We start from the raw sequence: 26,369 nt of genomic DNA, 5'->3' as shown, positions 1-26,369 counted from the left end.
CTTCTTATTTCTTAGGATATTAAACTAAACAGTTGGAAGTACAGATAATATGGGACTGTGGCATTCAAAAATTTTGTTCCTAGTTGAAAAGCACTGATGCCTCTACACTAATGACTTTGAAGATCACTATTTGGAAGGATTATCTTGCAGGGAACTGGAATAAATGTGATCTAAAAACTGCACTAAACACATCTGGGATTCTGCAGCCTAGTTTATTTTTGCATGTTCTCTTGCATTATACTTTTAAGTTATCTCAGATTGACGTTAAAATACACATAAAAATGTTGAAAAAAATTCTTTAGAGTGCTTTACACAGAATTGATTCTACTATAGCGCCAAAGATAAACTAAATCTTGAGCTATATCACTTTTCTGGGGTTAAGTAGGTAGAGAATGGTGCTTCTACATAGGCCAGCATTGTTTGTTAAGGTCTTAGTAGAACAAAGTTTTAATAAAAGAAGTTTGCTCTTCCAGACCCTCAACCTTGGAGTAACAAACGTCATTGTTACTCACTTTACTCATCTGTCTGGTAGCAGTTTTATACCAAGACATCACTCCAAAAAAGTGGCTTGTGTTCAGTATTTCACTCTAGGGCACCAGCCACTGTAGTGTAATCCATGAGGAGATTTACGGACCTCAGAGTGGGATTCCTTAAAAAACAATGTTTATCAGCAAGCCTCTGAGTGAGCAAACAGGAAATTCTGAAGCTACAGAATTTCTTTTTTCTCTGGGATGTGAAAGCCTTACTCAGTGCATCTTTGAGGATTTACACTTCTGGCCTCATCTCTGAAAGTGTCCTGTCTTTCAAAACACTGCTAGAAAGTTATTCAGGACAGGGCTGGATCTACATACAATGTGAAAGGGAGGCTGTGCAGCCCTGCAGTGTGAGACCCAGGTGTTGGTGCCACACTCTAGTGTGCTGATGGGCTCAGCTTCACCCTCATGAGACAGTGCTGTGCTGCTGTCAGCAAGATGACATGTGGAATCTGTTCCCTTCTCTGCCTGAAGAGATCTAATCTCACATCTCTAACTTTCAGAAAACTGCTCTGCCTGGTAAACCGCAGGGTATGCTGGTGTTATCTTCTTTTCTCTCATCTAGCACATCCTTAACTATGCCACAAAAGTTGGAACAACTTTTACAGGGAGAACGAGTCTCAGCTGCCAGAGAAAGACCAGTGCTCTGCTAGAATATGGGATATGGAGAAAACAGAATCACAAGAAGGCAAAGGCATTGAATCTTTGTATCCCATAACTTCAGTTCTTGGGTAGTGTGATGCTCATCATTTCAGTATAGACTGTAGGATTCTGGCTGGATAGAGGAACCCGCACAATGCACATTGGAGGCTTATGCACCCTGAAATGCATCTTAGAAAAAGAAAAGAAGAAAAAAACCAAAAAAGTAAACAAAAATCAACACAAGCCAGACACATTCTTACTTGCACAGGCCACTACATTCTTGTAGGAAAAATAGGTATTTCTTCCAGTCAAGTTTGAAAAAAAGCAAGAGTGCCAACTGCCAGATTTGTGAGATTAACAGAGGTATGTTTTATTGAATAATCCCCCAGCCATTAGGGATGAGGAATATGCAATGCTGTGGATCTTGAAAGAGCCTGGATGTAGAAACATCATACCTTGATCTGCCCACAGTGCCATCATTGACTGTTCCTGAGTGTTCTGAGAAGTAGGACTTGAATGTTTGGACAACTCCACCAAAGAAATCTGAGGCTTGTTTAGGTATCTCAGCAGTCAGGTAGCAGCAGAATGAGGATGAGCCATGTTTTCAAATAATGATCCTAATCTGATTTAGACACCTTAGTTCTGTTTTTTGATCCAGTCCAAATCTCAGACACCATTTCTGTCTTAGAGAGTGCATTGTAATTGCGTAAGTATGAGATATCCAGACAGTGTAAGTGAAATAATGTGTAAGAAATAGGCAACATTTTATCCAGCTGAAAAATCCAAAACTGATCACTAATGCTTCCCTGCTGAAATAAGAAAAGCTTTTGCAGCTGGGCGAAGTTATGCCTGAGATAGCAATTTTCTATATGTATTCTGGAAGTGATTATTATCTCAGGGATAACCCCAGCTGAGAGAAAAAAAAGCAAACAAACAGAACATGTTAGTGAAGGAAATTACAATGATGATGACAGTAGAGTTACTTCCAAACTCAACATGACGTGGAATTAGAGCAGGTACAAAGTAGATACGTAAAGAATCTGAACATCTTTAACATTGCAGTCAGCTATTTATGAGTAGTAATGCACTTTTTAACAGGCGAGCAAGTACTTTGAATTTTACTGATGTTCTTTTCACTTGTTCTATATTAAATATGTCATATGTTTGTGTTACATTAATGTGATATCCAGATCAATTACATTGCTGATACAAGTTTGAAAAGTATATAAGAATTATTTGAGTCTGCATTCTGCAACAGGAAGGTGAGATTCAGTAGACATGAAAGAACTATAAAACCTATGGAATCTTGCTCTGTAACATAAAACAGCTTGCGTGATGAGGAAGAAAGTTTATTTCTGTAAATCTGTCCTGTAATTCTACTGGACGACACATTTTGACCTACGGTGGTACATTTGTTCTGTACCTGCTACAAGTAGTCCCAGGGAAACTACACATGACTTCCGATGTTGTGTAGTTCAGATGGTGCTAGGACACTTCTTGTTCTTTCTCAGACTCTGCATTTTTCTGAAGTTAGATAATGGAAAACGAGATATGGAAGCGAAGTTATCGGCCCATCAGATAGTAATCTATCAACCAGTCTGCTTTAATTCATTTATTAAGTTTTACTGCTCTACACTGTAAACAATCAGTATGTCGTTTCCCATACATGTGCAGCAGCAAACACACATGGACATTCAGTTTATAGTGACATTTGTTTGAAGCTGCACCCTTCAGTAGGGTAATAAGCTGAAACCATCATTTTAGCTAAACTCAGGTAGGAATAATCACTGTTATAATCATATGTGTGCATGTATGTATGTGTGTGGCTATGTAAAACTATGATATGACAAGACTGTAAGACAATATCAAATGCATTTAAAAATGATATTATTTGCAGGAAAGAATGACATTATGTTGCTCAAAAGAACAAGCTGACAGAACCTAATGGTCCCTCACAAGCCGTGCATGATAAACATTCAGCTTATCTTTCCAAGAACAATAAAATTTCATGTACTACTGCTTGACATAAGAATTATTTTTACATATCTCCATGCCACTGACTCTCTTGTAAGTTAATCTCATCTCTCATCAATTTTTCACCAGCTTCACTCTGATGTTGATAAAGGAGATGGTTCCATCAAATACATCTTGTCAGGCGAAGGGGCAAGTTCCATTTTCATTATTGATGAGAACACGGGGGATATTCATGCTACAAAGAGGCTGGATCGAGAAGAGCAGGCCTACTACACACTCCGAGCACAAGCACTAGATAGGCTGACTAATAAGCCCGTGGAACCAGAATCTGAATTCGTCATTAAGATTCAGGACATCAATGACAATGAGCCAAAGTTTCTGGATGGTCCTTACACTGCTGGAGTTCCCGAAATGTCTCCTGTGGGTAAGTGCAAAATACACTGTTGGTGGTGTGGGAAATTTGTTCCTACTGCCTTTTTAAAATTTTCATTATTTTTTACTGTATTGTGCTAAACTACTTAATTATTTATGAGGCACCTGCAACAGTTAGATATTTCAAGACTTAACTGGAAATAACATGCTAGATTAAGTATTTACCCTCTCAAAAATGCTGTGAAACTCAAATAGCTATGTAGGGATTCAGATAAGCATTTTATGGCATATTTCTCATTCCAGTGCCCAGAGGCTTTGTTTTATAATTCTCATTAACAATACTAAGTTTCACACCCATGCTATGGTACCCAGAGGTGATAATATTTCATTTTGTTCAAATACAGTCCGTTCTTGACAAACTCTTGAAATTTCTGCTAGTGCATAGCATACTTTTTTTTTGGTAAGTGTTGCATATATCAGTAACAGTTTACTGTGGATCTTTTCTAATACTGAAATCCAGATCTCTGAGAAGTATATGCAAGCAGCAGGGACTGGGGTACAACTTGAGATAGTTTCAAAATTCCAGTAGAATCAGGGAAGAATGGTTTTTCGAGGCTTCAGACTCTCTGTTGGAAGAGAAGAAATACTAGTTTTTACTGAGTTCAAATTAGGAAAGAATTTCAACATCGAATCTGCCATCTCTTTGTTTTAAAGAGACCAAATGCTCATCTGTTGTAAGGTGCCGCTGTTCTTTTGAAAGGTGGCTGATTCAGACCAGATAGCAATTTGGCCCAGAGACATCTTGGTAAATTTTACTTTAACCTGAAATTATAAATGCAGGCATGAAGCTAAAAAAGCAGAACTTCGTCTACTTCAGTGGAAATATGTGTATGAGAAGGTTAAGAGAGTTATATGGTGATTGAAATTAGGGTTTTCTTTGCTTGACTGATTTTAAACTGTATCAAAATTTGATACTCTTATAGTAAGACTGCCCATATAGAATTTGCTATAGTTTCCTCAGTGCCATTTCCTGTGGTTTTTGACATTAAACAATGCCTCTAAATTAGAACTAGAGAGAAAAAAATAATCTTCCCTGCGTAAGTGCTCTGCAGCAATCATTAGTCAACATTGCTTTTATATTTGAAATTCAACTTAGAAGCCGATAGGAGATAACTAAAACATTGCTAATGAGTTTTCTGTTTATTTATTTTGCTAAGCACTGAGCACAGAAACTATTTCTTATTTGATACTTGACACTTCTTCATTGTCACTCAAATGCTATGTGGAGGGCTGAAGACGCAATAGTAGCCTTGGAAAGAAAGATGGACATCACAGCTTTTGAGGAGTATCAGGGAGGAGAGGAAGTTCTAATACATTGCTGAGAGCTATTTGCTGATGTGCTTTGGAAAAACAGAGATAATCAGATAATCTTAGACTGTAACACATAAATATTCAGCACTTAAAAAATATGTTCTGTTAAAAAATATATATATTTAATTGCAGTTTTATTTTAGAGTTAGATTATTTGAGCTGTAGCATGCAGCAGTGATTAGATTTTTGTAGCTTTGTCTTGTGCCCTGAAGAGCATTATCTCCACATAACCCTTTTGCATGAGTTACCTCTGTCTTGTCCTGTACTGGCATATTGGCATATGGACAACTACTATAGGTATGAGGTTTACCTACACACACAAATCTGTGCCTCTACCTCTCACCCATGCTCCATTTGTTCCAAACATGTATTGGGAATCAATATGTTAGGAGTGCACTGTGTGCAGAGCAGAACACAATGATTGTTTTTCAAAATGAGCTGCTTTTGCATACCTTGTTGAATCTTTACCGCATAAATGACTAAAAGAAAATCTCTCCCATACAGAGTGCATCATATATTCAACTTAGGTGGAATATTGTGTAAAACTATTAATAGACATTCGCTCTTTGGGATTTGTTCAAGTAAGGGCAGTTTCATCTTCATGAGCTTCCTGAAACAGTACATTTGAAACATCTTCATGGTTTGTATCAAACAACTACCGAATATTGCAGTGTTACTGAAATAAGGATTACCATGAAATGCCTATGTAGCTCTTGTCTTACATAGTTACACCAATTCATAGTTTATTCATATAATACAATTTTTAATCAATCACCTAGAGCATTCATGAAATATTAAGGAGAAACAAAGTATCTATCTCCTATTTTGTTTAAAATTATGTCCGTGACAAGGATTTTTATTTGAATATTAAACAAAATGAAAGAGATCATAGGATTATAAACCCAAATTAACTGTAAAGCTAGGAGAAATATAACCTTTAACCTGAAAGTTGATTGTGCAAGTATGATTCTGTATTTTATTCGACAAATATTTTAGGACATTATCTATATCTAATTGAAGGCCATCTTTTCTGTTATTTGAAATTACTTTGGGTTAGGTTCAAATTATATTTTCGTCAGGCTCAATTATATTGATTATCCTGGATAGTGTAGATATCTTGATGGATTGTAAATCTGCTCATAGGATATGGCTTATCTGAAAAGCATAGGCCTTTTTTTTTTAAGTATGTTTCTTAAAAAAAATTAGCAGTGTTATATTTCAAACAAATAGATTAGAAATTATAATTAAAATAGTATTGAAAGAGTGTTCCTGTGATGTTCCAAAAAATAGCTGATGTGAGACACTCATCTGTTTGGCTTATAGCCAAGGGAACTGGGGGTAAAAATTCCAATAGCCAGTATTGTTTTGGTTTTGTTTAATCTTCAGCTCTTCAGACATATCAACAGATTTACTTGTTACCCAGCACAACAAATATCTTTCTTGCCACATTCATTATTTCTGATTGAGATGGATAGAAACAGGGTTTTTTTATACCGAAGAAAAGAAAAAAAAGGAAAGAAACCAATCAACCAACTGAAAACCGAAACAAGCTCTCTCTGCTGCTCTTTGTCTGACCTTGCTGCTGGGCTGGGACCAGTCTTGGGCAATCTAATGAGTCTGTGGGAGGAGAGGGAGGAGGTGAAGAAGGTAGAACATGCCTCTAGGTGCTGCCTTTCCTCCTTCACACTCCTGGAGGGGAAAAGCTGTAGAGGCATTGCTGCATCAGCTTTGGGTGAGGGTCAGTTGCAGAAGCACAGAAATACCAAAACAGAACCAGTCTGGGCTGTTGCATGTAAGGATTAAGCAGGTATTATGGATAACTTGCTGGTAAATGTCTTTAATGCTTCTAGTAGCAGCTGATATCGCATAGAAAAGTGATGCCATCATGGAATTTTTTGTGTATTACACATCATTAATTGTCAACACCTTTAATAATTGAGTGCCCTTAAAGGTCTATTTTTAATTTGCTTAATGTGGCTGCATAAACAGTTTCAAAAATAAGCATTTTTTAAGTTCATCTACTTTTGGAAACCACTTTTGCATTACATGATTTCACCAACATTAAAAATGGAAGTAACACAAGCATTTCTCGTATAAACTAATTTTAAAAAATTGGTACAATACTATACAGATTACTAGCAAGCTTTTTAAAAAGGTTTCTAAAACAATAAACTTGGACATTTAAAAACGATGCCTTTGAAGGATCTCCAACTCAAAATAAGCTCCAGCAAACAGCTTACCTTTATCCAACCCTATGACGGAAAATGTTGATCTCTGCAACATGTTGGAAACATTGCTGAATCTTGACTTGGGTAAATTAAAGTACAATTAATGTTCTAAATTCAAGATCCTCTCTACAAAAGCCATTCCTTTCCTTTTGTGCTAATGTCAGAGCTAAAATAGGTAAAGTTTCCAGATTACTGCTATTGTGTAATATCTACCAATATTTATTAAAGGTTAGGTTAAAAATGATAGCTGAAACATTCAGGGGAAAAGAAAAAAGAAAAGAAGGGAAAAGAAAGGAAAGGAAAAGAAAAGGAAAAGGAAAAGGAAAGGAAAGGGAAAAGAAAGGGAAAGGAAAGGAAAGGAAAGGAAAGGAAAGGAGAAAAGAAAAAAGAAAAGAAAGAAAAGAAAAGGAAAGAAAAGAAAAAAAAAGAGAAAAAAGAGAAAAGAGAAAAGAAAAGAAATAGAAGAAAAGAGCCCACACACAACCAAACCAAACCAAAAACCCCAAACAAACAAATCAACCCCAGAAATCTGTGCCAGCCACACAAAATTCAGTGTGTTACTAGCTAATATCAATAAAGAAATACATGGAACACCCTTTGATTAGCATTATAGATCTTCCCTCAGTATTTTCTGCAATTGCTGAAAAAATTTATGAAGCTGCTATGTGTAGAATCCTTTTTAATGAACTGATATTCAAGCTTTGTTACATAGTCATAATTGTAGAGGAAAATAATTATAGAGGAATCCATATCTGAGAAGGAAAGACACTTTTTCCCTAAATAGCCCCTATTTATTTTTTCAACTCATGTCAGATACACAAGCTGTAAGAAATATTTAAAGTTGTAGTTATGAAGCTACAGGTTATAACAAGTCGCAAATTAAAGTCTTGGGTAGGATTAGCATCCTGTTTACACCTGAACTCTATGGGTCTGAACAATGCTGCCATAACTAGATTTACTGGGACACTTGTTTTGTTGGATGGAGTGAAGGTGTGGTGTCGTTTGCTGACCGTTCCATGTTACCTGTAAGTCCTAATCTTGGATACATGCATGAAAGCTGACTGTCTGTGTTATGAACCAGGGGAAAGTGTTCAGGAATAAAAGGAAGACTTACTTTCAGTGCAGGAGCACAAATTCTCCTTTTGTAAGATGACATAGTTAGAACTATGATGCAACTACCCATTTTTCTTAGCCTATTGATTTATTGACTATCCATGAGTGTCCATAGAGCTTTATTGGTTACATTTTATTTTAATTATTTCCTACATGCAGGAGTTTTCACATAGTTACCATACCCTATGTTAACTTGCATATTTAAAAAAAAATGTATATATTGTGCAGAAATGTCTTTCTTGCCATGGGGCTTCTGGAAGCTCAAAGTTTTTGTGTGCAACTGGTAAAGAAATAATGATGACAGCAGTTGTTTTAAAAGATCTTTCCCCCATGAGGTTTGAGAAAAGTTAATTAGCACAAAAGGACTAGAAAAGTATAATTGTTTTTTAGTTGCTGATTACAGTCAAGTGGGATTAGTGCAGAAAGATTTGGTGTTAGAATTTCTACCTAAAAAAAACTTTTCAAAAGAATCTATGTGTTTGTACGGGCAAATCTTCGTTTTGGGAGAGACCCAACCAGATTCAGGTACTGACTTTATTAATCTCAGAGAAGTTGAGGGTTTGTTTTCTACATCAATAGATTTTTATAGTAAACAAGCTCTAATAAGCTTGCAGGATTTCCAAAATATCTGTTGAGGTTGCAGAGCCTGTAATTTTTTTGATCTTGTGTTGGTCTGAAGTCCTTGGAAATGGCAAGAGCAAGGAGCAAAGATGTAAATGTCTGTGAGGTCTATAAGCACTTTTGCCAATATTTGCAGACATTGTAAGCTTCATTGGCAGGGCTTAGGGACTTTGTAAATGTGGTAAGCCTGGCTTTCACAAAGAACACAGAATGTCAAATAGTCATTTTGACACTGTTGCACTCAAAAGCTGGAGAGACTCTGGCAAGTTTAAAATAGGTCCCTGTATGAAACTACGTTATAGAGTTATCTGTAAAATCAGTTTGACATACTGAATCAAAGCTCTTAGTTACTGGTGAACAGAAAATTGATGTATTTTAAGTCCCATAACTGATGACCGACTTGATGGATTAACTACCAATTTTCTTTTTGAACTTTCCATCTCCTTAATAGTTGCATGTGAAATTTGAGGTTGAGAATAACCTTTTCTCTGTCCAAAAATATTAGGCAGTCTGCAAGAGAGAAAAATTGCATTTAAAATAGAATTGCAGTCATACTACTTTGTCATGGGTATATCAGGAAGAGAGATCAGGAATGCGGGTTAGCTAGGCCATAAGTTAATAAAGTTAGCTTATTAATGATTATTTCTGGTCTGAATTCATTCAAGCAAGTCCCATCCATTGTAATATGTACCATTTTATGGAGGGCTACATTTAATCCTGTCTCTCTCCAAACCTTCAGGCTGGTCCCAAGACCCATTTATGATCCGCTACTTAACTGAGAATTGAAAAGCTAAGAAAAATGAATGGTGGACATACTATATCAAACATATAGAATTTCAGAGAATTTTCTCGCCCATTTCCTGAAAAAATCAAAATAAAACTGTCCAGAATACAATTTAGGTTAAGTTCACACTGGACACTTGCTATTGCAGTTTTTTCTTAAAGGGAGATTTCTAGACTAGCTACTCTCATTTTCATATGTCAAAAATGCATTCAATCGGAAAATTAAAACTCTCTTTCACAAATGCTTTTCTCTAATCTTGTGTCTAAATCCAGTTTATGAAGGAATCTGATCCTCTCTTGAAGACCTTTACTGGGCATCTGCCAAATTGCTACAATATTAATTTGCAACCTGGCCTCCAAATGGGTCCCTGGGCTGTTGAACGGAAGGTCTCAGTGTTCCAGACAATCTGCCAGTGAGAAAAAATAATCCTTTCTGGCTATCAAAGGATGCTGACCATGACCAAGACCCTGGCTCTCAAGTGTTGTTTTGTTCTGCTCTCAGCATACATCATAGAAACTGTTGTACAGAACTAAACAAATGGGAACTGACATGGAGAACATACTGAATAGGAGCTGGATGCAGAGTGAGAGCCTCATAAAATATTTCCTTCTTGCCAGCCAGTTAGACATTCCACTTTCTTATTCCTATCAACATAGAGACATGTCTTGCTCAAGAAATGTTTACATAGCAGATTATTATCACAACTGATACTAAAGTGTTTCAGATTGTTGAAGGAAATTAGTACTTTTAAAAGGAATTGAGAGACAGCTTTCACCAGTTTTTCTCTGAGCTGGAAGAGAAACTCTTCAGCCTTCTCTTTATAAAAGGGTAAATAATTTTACAGGCTAAAATTAATTTTTATAAATATCTGTAAAATTATCAAAGTATATAATACTTGCATATGTTTGTATGTTTGATTCTCTAATTGCAATTTTAGCATGCAGACTTCTCTTCAAAGGGAAACTATTACTATACGTCATACTTAAGCATAATTGAGGCGTCACCATCATTTAAGAAATATTGTTCACATACCCTCCACCATCCACAGGCAGAGATAGAGAGGGGGAGCTACTGAGTGAGATGGTTTTTATTGCTGTGAGTCAAAGGCTGAGGTTATTTGGGAAGACAGAGCTTTGTAATAGCTGATACTACTGGTTTACAAAGAGAACCTTATACTCCAAGCTGAATCAGCATGGAAATGATGTACAGTGATGAAAAAGCCACCTCACACTGTTCCAGATATGTATTGGCACAGCATGTTGAATAAGTGTAGTCCAGCTGTTTGGATCTTCTATGTACAATAGTCCCTTAAACATTTTGCAGGTACCTCTGTGGTTCAAGTGACAGCCACTGATGCAGATGATCCTACTTATGGCAACAGTGCTCGAGTGGTTTACAGCATATTGCAAGGACAACCTTACTTTTCTGTGGAGCCCAAAACAGGTAACTTTCCATAAACTCTCTGCAGTAATACTGAGAAAAAAGAAAACGTACATTAAAACTTGCTAGGAACTTATTAATGTTGTCTCTCGGTTAACTGAATATATTTGGATTCTGTTGATCTTTTAATTTGTTTTTCTTCAGAATAGCTTATGAAAACCTGACATCTGAGCTATGTGATAAGCAGAAAATGCTGGAATGGGAATTTTTATATTCTTGTCAATCTACCACTTCCCAGGTCTGCTGCCTGTTCCTGTATTTCTGACGGATGAAAATTTCAAGATACTTTGAGCAAGTGCTTTTGCAAATGTTTGTTTTAGAAATATCTAAATGACGCATAGACAGATTTCCTGAAAAGTAGATTTACTGTGTCATCACCTCTCCACGCTAGTTTTTAAACTGAAGTTTTTTTATGGGAAATGTATCTTTTCTTTATTAGTTTGAAGAAGAAAGCACTGTGCTTCCTATCCATATGTGATGTAACATTTTGCTGCCAGTTTCAAAACAAATTACTGGTGAAACTTTTTTTACTATTTTGATGAAATTTTGTGAATATTTTAAGTCACAACAAGATGCAAAGTTTAATAATCTGTTTGTTTAATAAACATTACCCATTCTACTGTACCATTATATAGAGCAGGAAAACAGGTTCTCGCTCTGCTCAGTTCACTTTGATGCCTGAGCCTTCATTTACACCAACATAGAGAAGAAGAGTTATAATCTTCATTTCAGAGATGGACAAGTTGAGACAAAAGAGAAATAAACCTTTTAGCCTATTGATCATAAACAATCTGGATAAGAACCAGACCTGAATGCCAATGCTATGACTGAAAGATCACACTCGATTTAACAATATGTAAATTTGCAGTAATAAGTAATACAATTATCTTCATATTGCAACAGGTCCACTCTCAGCAGGGATATACAGCACTTTCTTTTTTCCTCCAATGAGTATGCTTTACAGTGGTTTATTCTCTGTCTCTCTCTCTCTCTTTACATATATGTACAACATATATTGTCATAATAACTACAGACAGCCCTTGAACAATAATATGGTAGTTTCTTCTAAATCAAAGTCTTTAAGGATTTAGACTGAAATGTTTGCATACATTTTCACTTTGACGTGATACTCAGATTTCCTGTGTGCATGATAATTATCTTCCAAATGATTTGTTAACATTGCCTGGCAATTTAGCTATGATAGAAAAACAAGGCGGCCAGAAAACCAGTGTAGAAACAATAACATTATGAAATTGTCTATTAATTTTGTTTTAACATGTCTTGTAAAATGGGTGAAATAGTGCCTGACAGTCTGTTTATGAAATAAATGTTTCAGCCCAGAGATGATTAATGGCAAGTCCTGCATTCATAAGGGAAGAAAGAAATAAAACTCTAACTAAACATTCAACAAATATCAGATGAAGAGATATGTGTCCCAAAGTGCCTCTCCTTTATTTAGTTTGTTTATGTTTCCCTTGCTGCTGACACTAAGTGCTGCTGGAGTAAACGGCTGCCTCTCTGGAAATCAGAGTTAGCAGCTGTACTGTGTACTGAGCATGAAATATTCATAAAGTCATCACATTTTGAGAAGGCATATTTATTTTTTGATCTATATCAACAGAAATGAAAGGATGAAACATGGAGCTTTCTTCTGGTTTTCATTTCAAATCAATTAATTACAAATTATATGCAGATCATTGAATGAAAATAACAAGAACTACTTCAGATATTACAGTATTTCCATTAATAAATGACAAACTCTTAATTACACTAATGCTTTAGGAGTAGGTATTGTTACAGCAAATATATGGTAAAATAAGATAATTTCATATACATGCAGAGTGTGACGTGGTATCAATATTAATAAGAGTTAATGCGGTGAAAGACTATTGAAGACATTGTAAAATGAAAGTTGACCTTGGAATCTTAAAAATAAATGCAGAATATTCTGTTCTTCCTAGCTCTGAAAGGGTGGGAAATTAAACACAGAAGATGACATCTTCCAGGGAAGGGAGTGTTACCCAAGACATTATGAAGTCTAAAGTTAAGGGACAAGATATTTGGAAAACACAGTCATGCATGGCATTACCCAAAGAATCTAGTATTAAATAAAAATTGGAGGATTTTGGTGACTACTTAAATTAAGCTTGTAATACTTCAGTTCAACTCCAAGTCAAAAACTGTGATATTAGTGTTGAAATGAATTCATCCCTCTTGTTGCAGTCATTGGTCTACCATTACCTTTCAAAGGCAAATTCAGCTTTCATGGTAATGTATTTGCTTGAGCAACCATTGACATACCTTTTCTTACTGCAGGTGTTATCAAGACTGCCCTTCCGAATATGGATAGAGAAGCCAAGGACCAATACTTACTAGTAATTCAAGCAAAAGATATGGTTGGGCAGAATGGTGGATTATCAGGGACTACATCTGTAACTGTCACCCTGACTGATGTTAATGATAACCCACCCCGCTTTCCACGACGTGAGTTACTCTGTAAAAATATGACTTGCAGTATTTTTTTCTATACATTGTTGTTTTCTTTACTTGTCATGCTATTTCTAAACAAAAAGTGCTCGGCTTCCATGTGAAATACTTTGAGAATCACTGACAGCAAGGTATATTATTATTATTATTACTACATTGGAACAACCTTTTTTCTTTACCTAATATGTTTCAGATCAGTTGAAATTATGATGTACAGCAAGGCATTTATTAATGTATATTACTTGCGCTCTATGAATAAAAAGACAAGAAAAGACAGACTCTAGTAGATCCTTAGGTTTTGCCAGCCAGACTTCAGGATGCATAGTTCTTTAACTTGACTCTTAATCCTTGATATTCCTTTGGCATTTCAGCAGGATTTCTCTCGTGCATGCAGTGTTTCGTAAGGAGTTAATCATAGAAGAGCCAGAAAGTCATCTTCCCTCCATTTACTTTCCAAGGTGGCTCTCATCCTAACCAAAGGAAGGAATATATAGTTATATGCTCAAACCTGAAGAATTCAGTTTATTAATAGCATTCTTTCTGGGGTGCCTTTTTTTTTAAAAAAAAAAAAAAGTCCTTTCTGAGTAAAATAAAAATAATGTGAATAATATATTCACATCCATTCTAGCCTCACCTCCAATGGTATAAAAAATAGATCTATACATTATAGATTTCCTGTTATTTCAAGCCACCAACTGCTTGAAATAATAAAAGAATAACTGAAGTTATTTTTGAAGGTGAGGGAGTTATTAGCTACAGACTGCACTCAGACTTTTGACAGCATATATACAATTTTCTACTTGAATGAAAAAGCTGGAATTTTCAAGAAAGCAGATGGTACACTCACTTTTAAAGAAATTAATATATACCAGTTTCGAGTCATATTCAGATTGCAAACTGGCTAATCAAGATACACAGCTATAATGAGAGTTTATATTGATATGATTTGACTTACTTGTTTTTTTCCTCTTTTGTGGAAAACAAAGTAAAATATTTTCTACATTGGAACTCTGTAGCAGGCACTCACCTCATGATCTACACTTAAGTTTTGAATTATGTTTTTGCATCTTTGCTTTTTACTTCTCCCGTTGTAGGAAGAAATCATGCTCATAATTCTTTACGTAGAGTCCATCACAAGGAAAACCTAGCAACAAAAGGTCAATTCTATTTTAAACCAAAGAATACATGATTTAAAAGAAGTTAGAAGGCTAGGTTTTTTTTTTAGCCGACAGTCCCAGAAGACTCTGAATTCATTAAACTTTTAAATTTACAGGATCATATCAGTATAATGTTCCAGAGTCTTTGCCAGTGGCTTCTGTGGTGGCCAGAATAAAAGCGGCAGATGCAGATGTGGGACCTAATGCTGAAATGGAGTATAAGATTGTGGATGGTGATGGTTTGGGAGTGTTTAAAATTTCTGTTGACAAAGACACCCAAGAGGGAATCATAACAATTCAGAAGGTAAGTCTGATTTCTCTCACTGATTCTGTTCGGATGTGTGCAAGATGATGGGGAAGTAATGAGAATATGAGCTTTTGTTTCTAAATGCCTCGTCTGCTGTAAAAGTTTCTATTGGCGTATTTCATCTTGACTTAAGTGTGTGTGTGTGTGTGATTTTGAGCTTTTTAATGACTTTTTTTTTTTTTGGCAATAGCTGTGCTGCTTTGATGAGGTTTGTTTAAAGCTCCTGTACATACAAGTTTGGATGGGAATCTAAGCTTTAGTCTCATTTGTCTTTGCATTAAAGAGAAAATGTGAAGATGTATCTTACAGTAAAAATGAAAGCTTCAAATACAAAATGGATCCCAAACATAATTTTTTTCAAAGTGTCTAACTGTATTTGGCTAATGTTGTTCTGTTCAGAAGGCATACATTACTAATGTTAAAATTATATATCAGTAAGAATAATTGTTTTACAAGGTAATACATTATAAAAATATTATTAAAAATGAAATATTTAAATAAATATTTTTATTCTTAGCTTTCTGTATGTACAGTTAGAAAATGAACATTTTAAAACTGAAAAATCATGTTTATATAAAAATATTAAAACTCAGTATTATTACCTAGCTGCAACACATTTTATAGAGTATCCTTCTGCAAAATAAAAGTGTGCTGAAATATTTTGCATGACAAATTACATTTTGAGGAGAACAGGAAAAAAACCCAACACCCTAGACAGAAGAATCTCTTCTCATACAATTTCATACTCTTACTGTGAGAATGCTTGGCAAAGACAATACTGAATCTATGGCCCTAACTCTGGTAAGTAATGTAATACCTCCTAAAATGTGGGACTGACTTGGCATTTTGGAATATGTGTGAGGATGTTCTTGAACAAGGACCTATGTTTGTAGTTAATATGATTCTATAGCAGATTTTTCTTCCCTGTATAGACCTACCAGTTCTGTGGGGTTTTGGAGTGCTTTTTTTTTTTTTTTCCTGCACGATGTTGCAAAGAAATGGGCTAGTTCTCTGATGCCCTGAACACCTGCTGAGAGCTGGTAAGCATCCATAGATGTCATGGCAAATGGAAGATGTGCAGCACCCTTGAAAGATCAGGCTCTAATATGTGTAATGTGAATCATCTTTTTTCAAGACAAATACATGCATCTTAAGCTTCTTGCAAACTGTGCTAATTTCTGCTTTGCACCTTTGAAGTACAAGTGATGAAAAGTTATTTGTGTCTTTCTTCAACAGCCAAATTCAATGTGACACCTTCAGTTTGATCGTTTAAGGTTTTTGAGCAAAGATCTGGAAGAAATATGCCCATTCTAGAGGGAGAGCATTTATCAGTGCCACAGTGAACAACACTGAATCAGTCAAGGTCTTCAGTGTTCTAATATGAGATCCGATTAATTCATTTCAATTTTTACTGTGCTCAGTATTTGTTCCTGGAATATCCTGATTCCAGTGTTGTACTGTGGACCAAATAATTCCCATTCATTATTTCTATAATCACTTTAGCTAGGGAGATGAACTGGACTTTTCAATACTGAACATTTGTCCTCAGGAGTGCTCTGTGAAATAGCTATTGGACTGCATTAAAAAGATTACAAAATTTCGACCTAATGAAATGCTCCAATTTGCTTCTCATTTTTAAACCTAGATACTGCTAAATTTTGACACCAGAATTCAGACTTTTTTCTCTGCAATGTTAGAACTTTACTCTCATTTACCTACTATTATCTACTTTCTTTCCCCTGCCATATCCAAAGGGGAGTCCACACACTGACTGGTATTTCATTTTGGACTCCAGGAAATTTGGTGCCTTGCCCAAGGCTGAAAGATCCTCCATGTCAACCTTGCAGATAAAATAGCAGGGAACATTGGCTAGGAAGGAAGGAAGGAAGTGAAGAGCTCAAGCACAGTTACTAATAGGCAACTGTGCCTTTTTGTTTTCTGAAAGACATGTACGTTGAAGACTATTCATGACCGTGTATGCAGGTTAAATGGGCATCAACTGCAGAGCCCAACCTGCCAGATCGTTATGGAGTCAGGCAGAGATTGTCCCTGCATGATAATGTGTGCTTGTTATTAAGGAATTAGGGAAGAAATAAAGTCTGTAGCTTGGAATCTGCCTAAATATTTTACCATCCAGCACATGATACTCTGTAGACCTCTGAGTGCATTTAGTTCTCTCCTTTTCATGTCCATGAAATCAGCTGAGGCTCTGAGAAACAGCTCAGCCTCCAATTGCATGCCCATCATTTTTAACTTGTGTGTATTTATGTGCTCAGATGACACATCTGTGTACACATCAAGCAGTAAAATGCCAAGGCAAAGACTTCTGAAAAGGCACACTTTGGCTCTAAATGCAAATGCATACCTTAGCTTTGAAGACTTTTGCTGCAATCATACATACAAATCGGCAGCCCAGTCATGAAAACCACTGCCAGTATCTCTGAGCAGCTGAAGTCGCTGCTCCATTCATTTTTGTGCTAGATGTTGTGAGGAAAGTTTGATACCTGCTTATCAGAGTTCCACATGCAAACCGAGGATTTTATGTTTTGTTTTTAGAAGGAAAACCATTTTGAGACAACTTCAAAAGGTGACTTCCTCACTAAAAATTAAGGCTTTTTTTAAAACACATCGGGAGTATCAAATTAAAATTAAAAAAAAAAAAAAAAAAAGGTTCCATTAAAAAAAAGAGAAGTAAGATTTAAGAATTCGTTGAGCAAAGCTGAATTTTTGTATGCTCCAAGTGGATGGAATATGAAAGAAAAAACTCAACGTTCAGCAAAAACTGCAAATAAAATTTTTATATATATATATGTGCATACATATATATATACATTTAGGAAAATGACCTTTTTTGCAAAAGAGAGATACCAAGAATCGTTGATATTAAAAAGAGAAAAATGTTACATGACAAGGTATTTCCCAAGATTACTTGTATATAACGGATTTGACTAATACATATGTTGACTTGACAGGTGGCAAATTTGGTGAATGTGACTTTGGTGTGTTGAATTTTTGTTTTGTTTTGGTTTGTTTTTCCCATGCACATTTGAACACATTTATTCTCTGCATCCTGTGACACAGAGACTTCACAACATCAAAAGTCAGCAGGAAAAACTGAATTGTGGTTTTACTGTAACAGTGATATTCATTGAAATATGGAGTGTATTCTTCCCTCATTTATATCTCCTCTGCATTCCTAAATCCAGATATCTTTTTGGCTTGCCCTGTTTAATCAGGGTGGATCTTTCTTTAAACAGTTTGAGAACCATGCTATTTTTCAAATATTATTAGTTCTGGTCATAATTTTATAACGATAGCAGGACTGGGTATTATGTGTTCCTGAACATCGTGGTATTGTTCCTGCCTAGTACCTAATTTCAGTAAATACTAGCTACTAGGCTAAACCTCAGTTCAAGGTAACATTTTGATGATAGGCTGGTACCCTTATAACTCATTCAACCATAGAGAATCAGACAAGGGACAAACATTTTCTCTGTGTTTTGGTCTTTATCCCTCCAAAGAGTAAAGAGCAGGATGGTACTACCTTATGCAGCACAACTAAAGAGCATGCAAGCTGTACCACTCTACGATATTTGTTGCTATATGACTTTTCACATGCTTGTGACACCTTATTTTTTTCTATCCTGGTTAGGATGTTTAAATCTGGATTACATGAATGAGATGTGAAGTTCATGTATTCCAGCAAGTTGCTTAAGTTCATTCTAGGGGGAAAAAAAAAAAAAAAAAAGCAAAAAAACAAAAAGCAACAGACTTTTTCAAAATGGTCTTTGAGACAAGGACTAACTTTTGATTGTGTATTTATGGCTTTAAATAATAACAGGAGGCTACATCTGGCTAGAACTGATTTTTTTGAGGTTAGTGAAGATAGAATGTCATCTTGGAACAGGAACTAGTAAAAATGGTATTGAACCGTTTACTTTTTTATTTGCACTAAAAAATAAAGTCTACCTTCTTCTGCAATACATTAACTGAGTTCATTGACTGAATTCATATTAAAAAAATTATCCAGCGTGTATCTGGGATGCTATGTAAAAGTGCGTAAGCTGTTTTTAGGATGCCATACTCCGTTTCCAAACTGCAATAGGATCCGAAAAATGCCAGAAGACAAACCTTATTTTCCAGAAGCTGGTATAAACAGCAAGTGAATGGGACCCATAAGCACAGTTCCGAGCATTATACTCAGCTTACAGGAGTGGTGGGAAAACTAGTGGACGTCTTTTCCTGTGACCTGCAATGTCCATACTGTTTGTTGCCTAGTAGCTTAAAGTCACCTTCCCATTTTTTTTTTAATTTTCCCACTTTCTCTTTTATTAAATGATAAAAATAAATAAAAGTAATTTCTTGTCAAATGAAATGGGAGAAAGCTCTTACTTTATTTTTCTAAAGATACCAGCTACTCAAACTTCATGCTAGAGTTCCAATGTTACAAATAATGGGAATATTTGGCTATTCTCCACACCATAGGCATACTCTGTGTAGTGAATTCCTAAATAAAACTAAATTAGATATCTAAGTTACTTTTAAGCAGGATTTAGGAAAGCATCCATCTTAAGTGATTTTTCAGGAAAAAAAAAAAAGTACAGTTTTTGAAAAGGAATTGGGCATTTATATTTCTTCAAAGTATTTGAAAATTTTATCCTAGCTCACACTGTGATTCACTTCTCCATCTGTAGAACAGGATCAATTCCTTGCTGTGATTTCATTTGTAATTTACATTCTGCTGTCAAAGCTCTGCTAGTAAGGACTCAGATCATTTGCATTGCTGCATTTCACAGTGGTGAGAGTGTTTGGAAGAAAAGTGTAATTTTTTCTGAATATACTGGAGTTTCAAAAATGTGTTGGATTTGTCTCTGAAGTAGCAAACTTAGAATTGAAGAAACATTTATGGAAGTGAATCATGATTTGGTCATTCAATACAACAAATTCTGAAGGGTCTATGGAAACCTATGTGTGTACAAAGTGGGTTCATCTTGACAGTTCACAGAATCCTGATTGTAATACACAGGAACGGAATCGTGACTTCACTTTCTGAGCAAAATGCATACACAAGACTGTATTGTTTGTAGAATTCAAAGCACTATTCCTAAAAATAGTACACTGGAAAAAGGATCGTATAAGTACAGATCTCACTTTATTCACAAAGTTGCAGGCTATAGTTAGACTTCAGTAATAGTAATAGCTCAATAGCAAAACATTTTAAGATAAAAACTGGATAGATGATCTGTATCCACCTACATCTTTATCAAATACTTGATGCTTAAAGTAGTAATGGTAATTTAATAATAAAAAGGGCTGCAAGGTATATTTTTGTCATGTGTATCATATGTGACTTTTTGGAAGATGATGAGAACTGATTCAAGCCATTTTGAAGTCTATGGAGAGATTTTAGTGGACATAAGTGCGAAAAAAAAGCCTGAAGACTCTATATATAGAGTTGTCATGTCTCACTGTAGCAAGTGACAAGCATTAAGAAGATTTTCCCTGGTACAGTTCCTGCTCTCTTTGCCTTCATTTCTCCCCTGAATACACAGCCCTGCCACCAATATCACCAACCAATTTGAATGTTAGAAGGAAAAATGTGAAAATAGTGCTGCAAAGTACTTTCTCATAGGAATTGACTGCTAAGAGATTATTCTAAAACCTGAGTTCATTCTAGGAGTAATACTGGCAATTATAAAAATGGGGGTTTATGCATAAGCTTTTGAGTGAAAAGCTATCCTTCTATTACTGTTAACATTTGACTTTTTTGCAGCTAGAAAATTTTCTTTCAATTCTATATCAGAGTTTAAAATATAAGAACTTGAGACTTCCATGGTTCCTTTGAGAAATAATATGCATTTGTTTGATGTACTGTAGTTTTCAATGTAAAACTGCAACCAGGTTTAAAAATGGGATTTTCACCTCTGGAAAGAACATTATTACAAAGTTACCATACAATAAAAAATGAATATTACAGAAATGCCCTTCTCGTGAATGATAACTTCATATCCAGCCTCTGTACTATAGATGACTTGTTTTATAATTTCCTTTAGACAGGATAAAATTCTTATCCTTTAAGAGAAAAAAAAAAAAAAAGGAAAAAAGAAAGACCCCCATAGCCCCCCTAATTTAGAGAAAGATGAATGGATCCTGCACTGGATCTCGTCAGATAACACTAGTGCACAGATATTAATGAAGCTGTCAGGCTCTATTCACTGTACTGAAGGACGGTAGTATACCTTGTCCATTTACCCTTCAACACTGTTGTAGTGATTTGTACTCTGTTGACTTGGTATTCCATTATTGGAATCTTGTGCTTTTGTTATACTAGGAAATAATGAAGGCATGATCGGAAGGCCAGTTAAGTAATGGTCTTTGTATAGCACACACCAGTGACAATTAGATAAGAAGGAAAAAAAATATTTTCAGTTCACGTTTTCAGTCTTTTATTAGTGTCTGTGGTATGCAATGTCTACATTATATTATCTACGAATCGTTGAAACTTTTCCACCAGGTCATGAACTCTTGCATACTAATCATATCTTAGATATTTAGCTAATTTTCTCAGGTTATACTCTTCCTCAAACCTTGGTACTTGCGTATTCACCATAGCATCTGAGGACGCATATATTATAGGAACAGGCTGAGAATGATAACCGGAACTTTTGTTGACATTGTCACACTCCACAGGAGACAGACTCTGATACAAAGAACTAAAACAATGTTACTGCCCCTCTATAACACAATAACATTTAATGTTGTAAAACCCTTTTGCCAGCCCATACTTCCCCTCTTCTAAACACCAACTGTTCCCCACTTATATATACATGTTAGATTTTTTAAAATTTATTTTTCATTAACAAGGACCCTTAGAGCTAGGACCCTATCAGCAGCACCGGATGCCACAAGATACTTGAGGGAATCCTAGGGCAGGATTCATTTGCTGAAAGCAGAGGTTTACTTCTTCCAGTTACTGAGATTCCTTTACTAGTGCCTGGTGAAAAAAAAGCATTCACAAGTACACCAGCTGATTTCATCCCTAGAAGAATTTTGCTACACTCGCAGTAAGCACCATATGGTGATTTTCTCAGATGTACATGGCCAAGTTAGAGTAGGTGAAACCTGGTCTTAATATGCAAGCCTGTTTAGGATATACATCTACACCATCATTAGTTTTGCATCCTTCTCTATGAAGAAATACCTTTCTAATGAAAGTGACATTTGTGTATTCCCTACTTATCTAACACTCCTGTAATCCAGTCAAATAAAGAATAATCTCTTTCTACATTACAAAAATGAAATATGATTATTTAAATGTGCGTGTCAGCTCTTGTGATAAACATTCAGGTGGAAAACACATTTTTATGGTTTCAGTTATTAAAGTTCTAATTTAGTCTCCTTTTATCAGTATAGAAATATGGGAATGTCTTTAAAAATCAATTTAAATAATTTTTCTTCATTATTATGCTTAGTCTATTCAAATTAAAAATTTACATAGTTCATCCAATTACATATATGTGCTCAATGCACTTTTTTTTCCTCTCTATTTTTCTCTATTTCACTATTAAGAATTTTCATAATTTTTTTTCTTAGGATGACTGTGATGTTGACATTAGTATATCATAAGGAGCTATCTTGTCTTCAGTCTCATGATATATTTACATGTGTTTGATTAAGTATCCTTGTAACCTCAATCGTCCTATTTCAACAGATATCACTGATTAGTGAGAATAAATTAGCCATCCCTTCTCCACTACATATTTTTGCACATTCTGACTGAAAAGATACTGTTTGTCAAAGGCTTGGGTGTTTGTGTTTTGGTTTTGATTTGGAGGGGTGGGGGTTTTTTGTTTTGTTTTGGTTCTACAAATGTCAGCCTTTTTTCTTTGACATTCTTCAGGTTATTTCTTTATTTAATATGATGCTTTTATTGGAAAATGAGAAGTCTTAAGATATTTGTGTGCTTGGTTGTCTTCTCCTTAACCTTGCTGCTCATCTGATCATATCAGTTTCTCAATTGTTATAATGACACAATATAGTCTGAGACATTTTTCATCATCCTAACACCACATTACATTTGCATTATGACTGTGAGATTTGTTTCATACAACATATATTGTACTTTAAATATAAGACCAAAATTAAAATTTAAACCAATTAAACATGCTTTAGTAATAGATACTGACCAGTTGTATTCAGTATAGTGACCAGAATCCAGACAACCTTTCTTTTATGGCATATCTGTATTTGGAGAGCTATGGATACTACAGCTCTGATTCTGTGCAAGAAGTAAGAATTTGCGTAACTTAAGGATCACATGTACTCCCGTTTGGAGAAGCCTTTTGCTGCCACATAGAGTTTAAAAAAGTTCAGTGCCTTTCTGAGTGTGGTGTGTTACAATTCATTTTTCATTTTTAAATCTAGACTGTTTACAGCTGCATTGTAATGTCAGCATAATCGCTGACTTTAAGATGCTCATTTGGGATTTATCCTACTGTAACTCGATGAAGAACTTAGACCTTTGAATTTGTAGGTCAACAGATGTGTGTTTCACCTCTGCTGCTCCTCAGAGTGATTGCAGGCATGTTTTGTAGATGCTGTCAGGTTATTTTGCAAGCACATCTCTGATCTCTGTGATGTATTCAGAATAAGAACTGCAGAAAACCTTTTAAAATCTGTTTCATACACTTGGAATTATAGTTTGAAAAGACACTTGAGTAACCAGACTGTGGTTTTAGAAATGCTTGGGTCTTTTGTTTCTGTTCTTAATGATTAAACTTAGAATTGCGAAGAAATATGGTGCTAATATTAACATGATGCTTTCTTTCAATTATTGCTTGTAAAGCAAGATGACTTTGCCTCCAAAATAGTTTGCTTTATGAGACAGTCCTCCAGATCACAGATTTCTCATTGGTTGTGGGGGGTAATTTTTTAATTCTAATGCAGTATTTATTCCAAAAGAAACTATACTTTCGTCAAAGAAAATTAAAGCAGAATGAAGGTGGAAAAAATTAACATGCTTTTTGTTTAATAAGCAAAACAAAACAGTCTCCAGGCTGCATCTCAGTACAAAATATTGCCAAATAAAGAATGCAGTTTAACCAATTGCCATATTTGCTACACAAATTTCTACAGAGCCTGACGTAATAATTCTTTAGACAATTCCATGCTATGCAAAACAAACAAACAAAACAACCAACCAACCAACCAACCAAACCCAAAAAACCCACCACACTTCAAAACTGTAACTTTCTCAATGAGGTGTTTTCACCAGTGGATATTACATTGAGTTCTTATGTCTGGGTAGTATGACGCATTGTATTTGACATTATCTTAAATAAAATATGAATAAGATAAAAAGAAGGATTCATTGACAGTAATGAAATAACAGGAGAGAATTTGGTCTTTGCAGAAGTCACAGGAAGTTTTGCCATTACCTCAGAGAATTCTTGTTTCATTCACAGGTAAAACTACATTTGCCATTAAAGCCAACGGGGAATATTCACTAGTGAAAAACTGTAAATAGTGTTTTGAGAAAACTGAAAAATGAGGCATCAGCTATGCTCTGTCAATCGAAAGTGTTGCTTGGATACAAAAGGCAAAGTTAATTTTGTATTTACTGACAGTTGTAAGTGAAACAGTTTTGTGGCAACATTACTGGATAGTAAAATTTACATATAACTTTATCTCTATAGGAGTTGGATTTTGAAGCTAAGACAAGCTATACCCTGAGGATAGAAGCAGCCAATATGCACGTTGACCCTCGCTTCCTGAGCCTGGGACCCTTCAGTGACATGACAACAGTGAAGATAATTGTAGAAGATGTTGATGAGCCACCTGTGTTTACTTCACGTTTATACTCCATGGTGGTGTCTGAAGCAGCAAAGGTTGGCACTATCATTGGAACTGTAGCAGCCCATGATCCAGATGCCTCAAATAGTCCTGTCAGGTAATTAAGATGCCTTAATTGTTTACTTATTTAGCCTTTGTATTGAAGTTGTTCATTTTGTTGTGGGAGGGTCTTTGGTTACATTGAACGCAATTAGTTAGCTTTTTCCTCTTGCAGAGGGAGACTGAGATGTTCTAAGAATTTGTGTATTTTGACTTTTATACTCCTGAACTACAGAACCTTTGAAAAAAATAATACATTTAAATCTCTCTAAAACAAAGAAGAGAAGACGTAATTTCAGGATTCTAAAGAAAAAAAAAACAAACTCAACATATTACTAACATCTATTTCTCTCTCAGTTTAGGAAGAGTCTATTATTATCTATAATAATTATGTTCTCTTAAATCAACTGGGACCCACCCCCCCCCCAAAAAAAATATATATAATATACATATAAGTGTCTGTGTGTATGTACATAATCATTCATATTCTGTGTGCACTATGCCCAAGCATGTAATAGCACATACACTCTTGCATGGTAAACCAGAGCTGTGGTCCCACAGAAAAAAAATGTTAGAAAAAACTCTTTAAATGAGAGAAGTGAATAGGACAAGACACACCCAGTCCTAGTCAAACTGGTTAAAGGCAATAATCTTTTGGCCTTTGTAAATTCTGCTGCAGCCAAATATCTTCCATTTGAATGGGAAGAGATAAAAATGTCAAAGGCCTCTTCCTTTGTCTTCAGTGTGTGAAGAACCTGCAAGTCTTCCACAAGCTAATGTCCAGGATCATAAAGAAACCATAACAAAACATAAAGTATCAATCTTATGTTTGCCTGTATCTAAGGTTAAAGCTCACAAAGCTAATAAAAAAGACTCAGCAGTTAAATTAAACCAGTAATGAGTTACTTTCTAATTTTCTTATGCAGAGTAGTAATAGTAATTGTCAAAGGAACATGCAAAGAATCTAGAGAGTAATACTTCTGACTTGAGAATTTTACAAACTTAAACATCTGCAGGAGGAGGAACACATACACAATTCACAGTTAAATTTTAAATTAAAGTTAAAATAAAAGTTTTATTTGTTATTATGGTTCATTTATGGCATACACAGAAAGGAACATCACAGGTACAGAACACGTTTGGATGTCACCTTTTTTGGTGATGATAAATTTTTGACTTTCATGCATTGTAGATGAACTTGGGGCTCTAGTGTAGCTCTGTGATTTCTAATGCAGCAATCTCAAGTTGTAAAAATAAAGCATATGTTTCACTCCTAGAGATGATGTAAGTGTTCTCACTCTCTCTTTCGTTATACATTTGCAACATATTCAATATAGTTGATTCCTATCATGTATAAACAACTCCTAGATGGATGGTTGGCAGGGATTTGCTTGTGAAATTTTTCTTTGCTGAGCTGTTTCTTTGCTGTGGCAGTGTTTTCTCACATGG

The 26,369-nt window shown here is 35.3% G+C and overlaps 1 protein-coding gene across 2 annotated transcripts in view; it reads left to right on the top strand.

Moving 5' to 3' along the window:
- The window catches only part of LOC135986155 (cadherin-7), a 70,187-nt gene that overhangs the window by 26,479 nt on the left and 17,339 nt on the right, over window positions 1-26,369 (top strand). For both annotated transcript variants that reach the window (XM_065629978.1, XM_065629979.1), the window contains exons 2-6: window positions 3,279-3,573; window positions 10,962-11,081; window positions 13,395-13,562; window positions 14,839-15,026; window positions 24,725-24,978. In XM_065629978.1, coding sequence (XP_065486050.1) covers window positions 3,279-3,573; window positions 10,962-11,081; window positions 13,395-13,562; window positions 14,839-15,026; window positions 24,725-24,978 — 1,025 coding nt within the window. The remainder of the gene's footprint in view (window positions 1-3,278; window positions 3,574-10,961; window positions 11,082-13,394; window positions 13,563-14,838; window positions 15,027-24,724; window positions 24,979-26,369) is intronic.

This window comes from Caloenas nicobarica, chromosome 2 (genome assembly GCF_036013445.1).
Source record: "Caloenas nicobarica isolate bCalNic1 chromosome 2, bCalNic1.hap1, whole genome shotgun sequence".
NCBI lineage: Eukaryota > Metazoa > Chordata > Aves > Columbiformes > Columbidae > Caloenas > Caloenas nicobarica.
The sequence above is the reverse complement of the archived record's forward strand: the minus strand, read 5'-3'. Positions and strand labels throughout refer to the sequence as shown.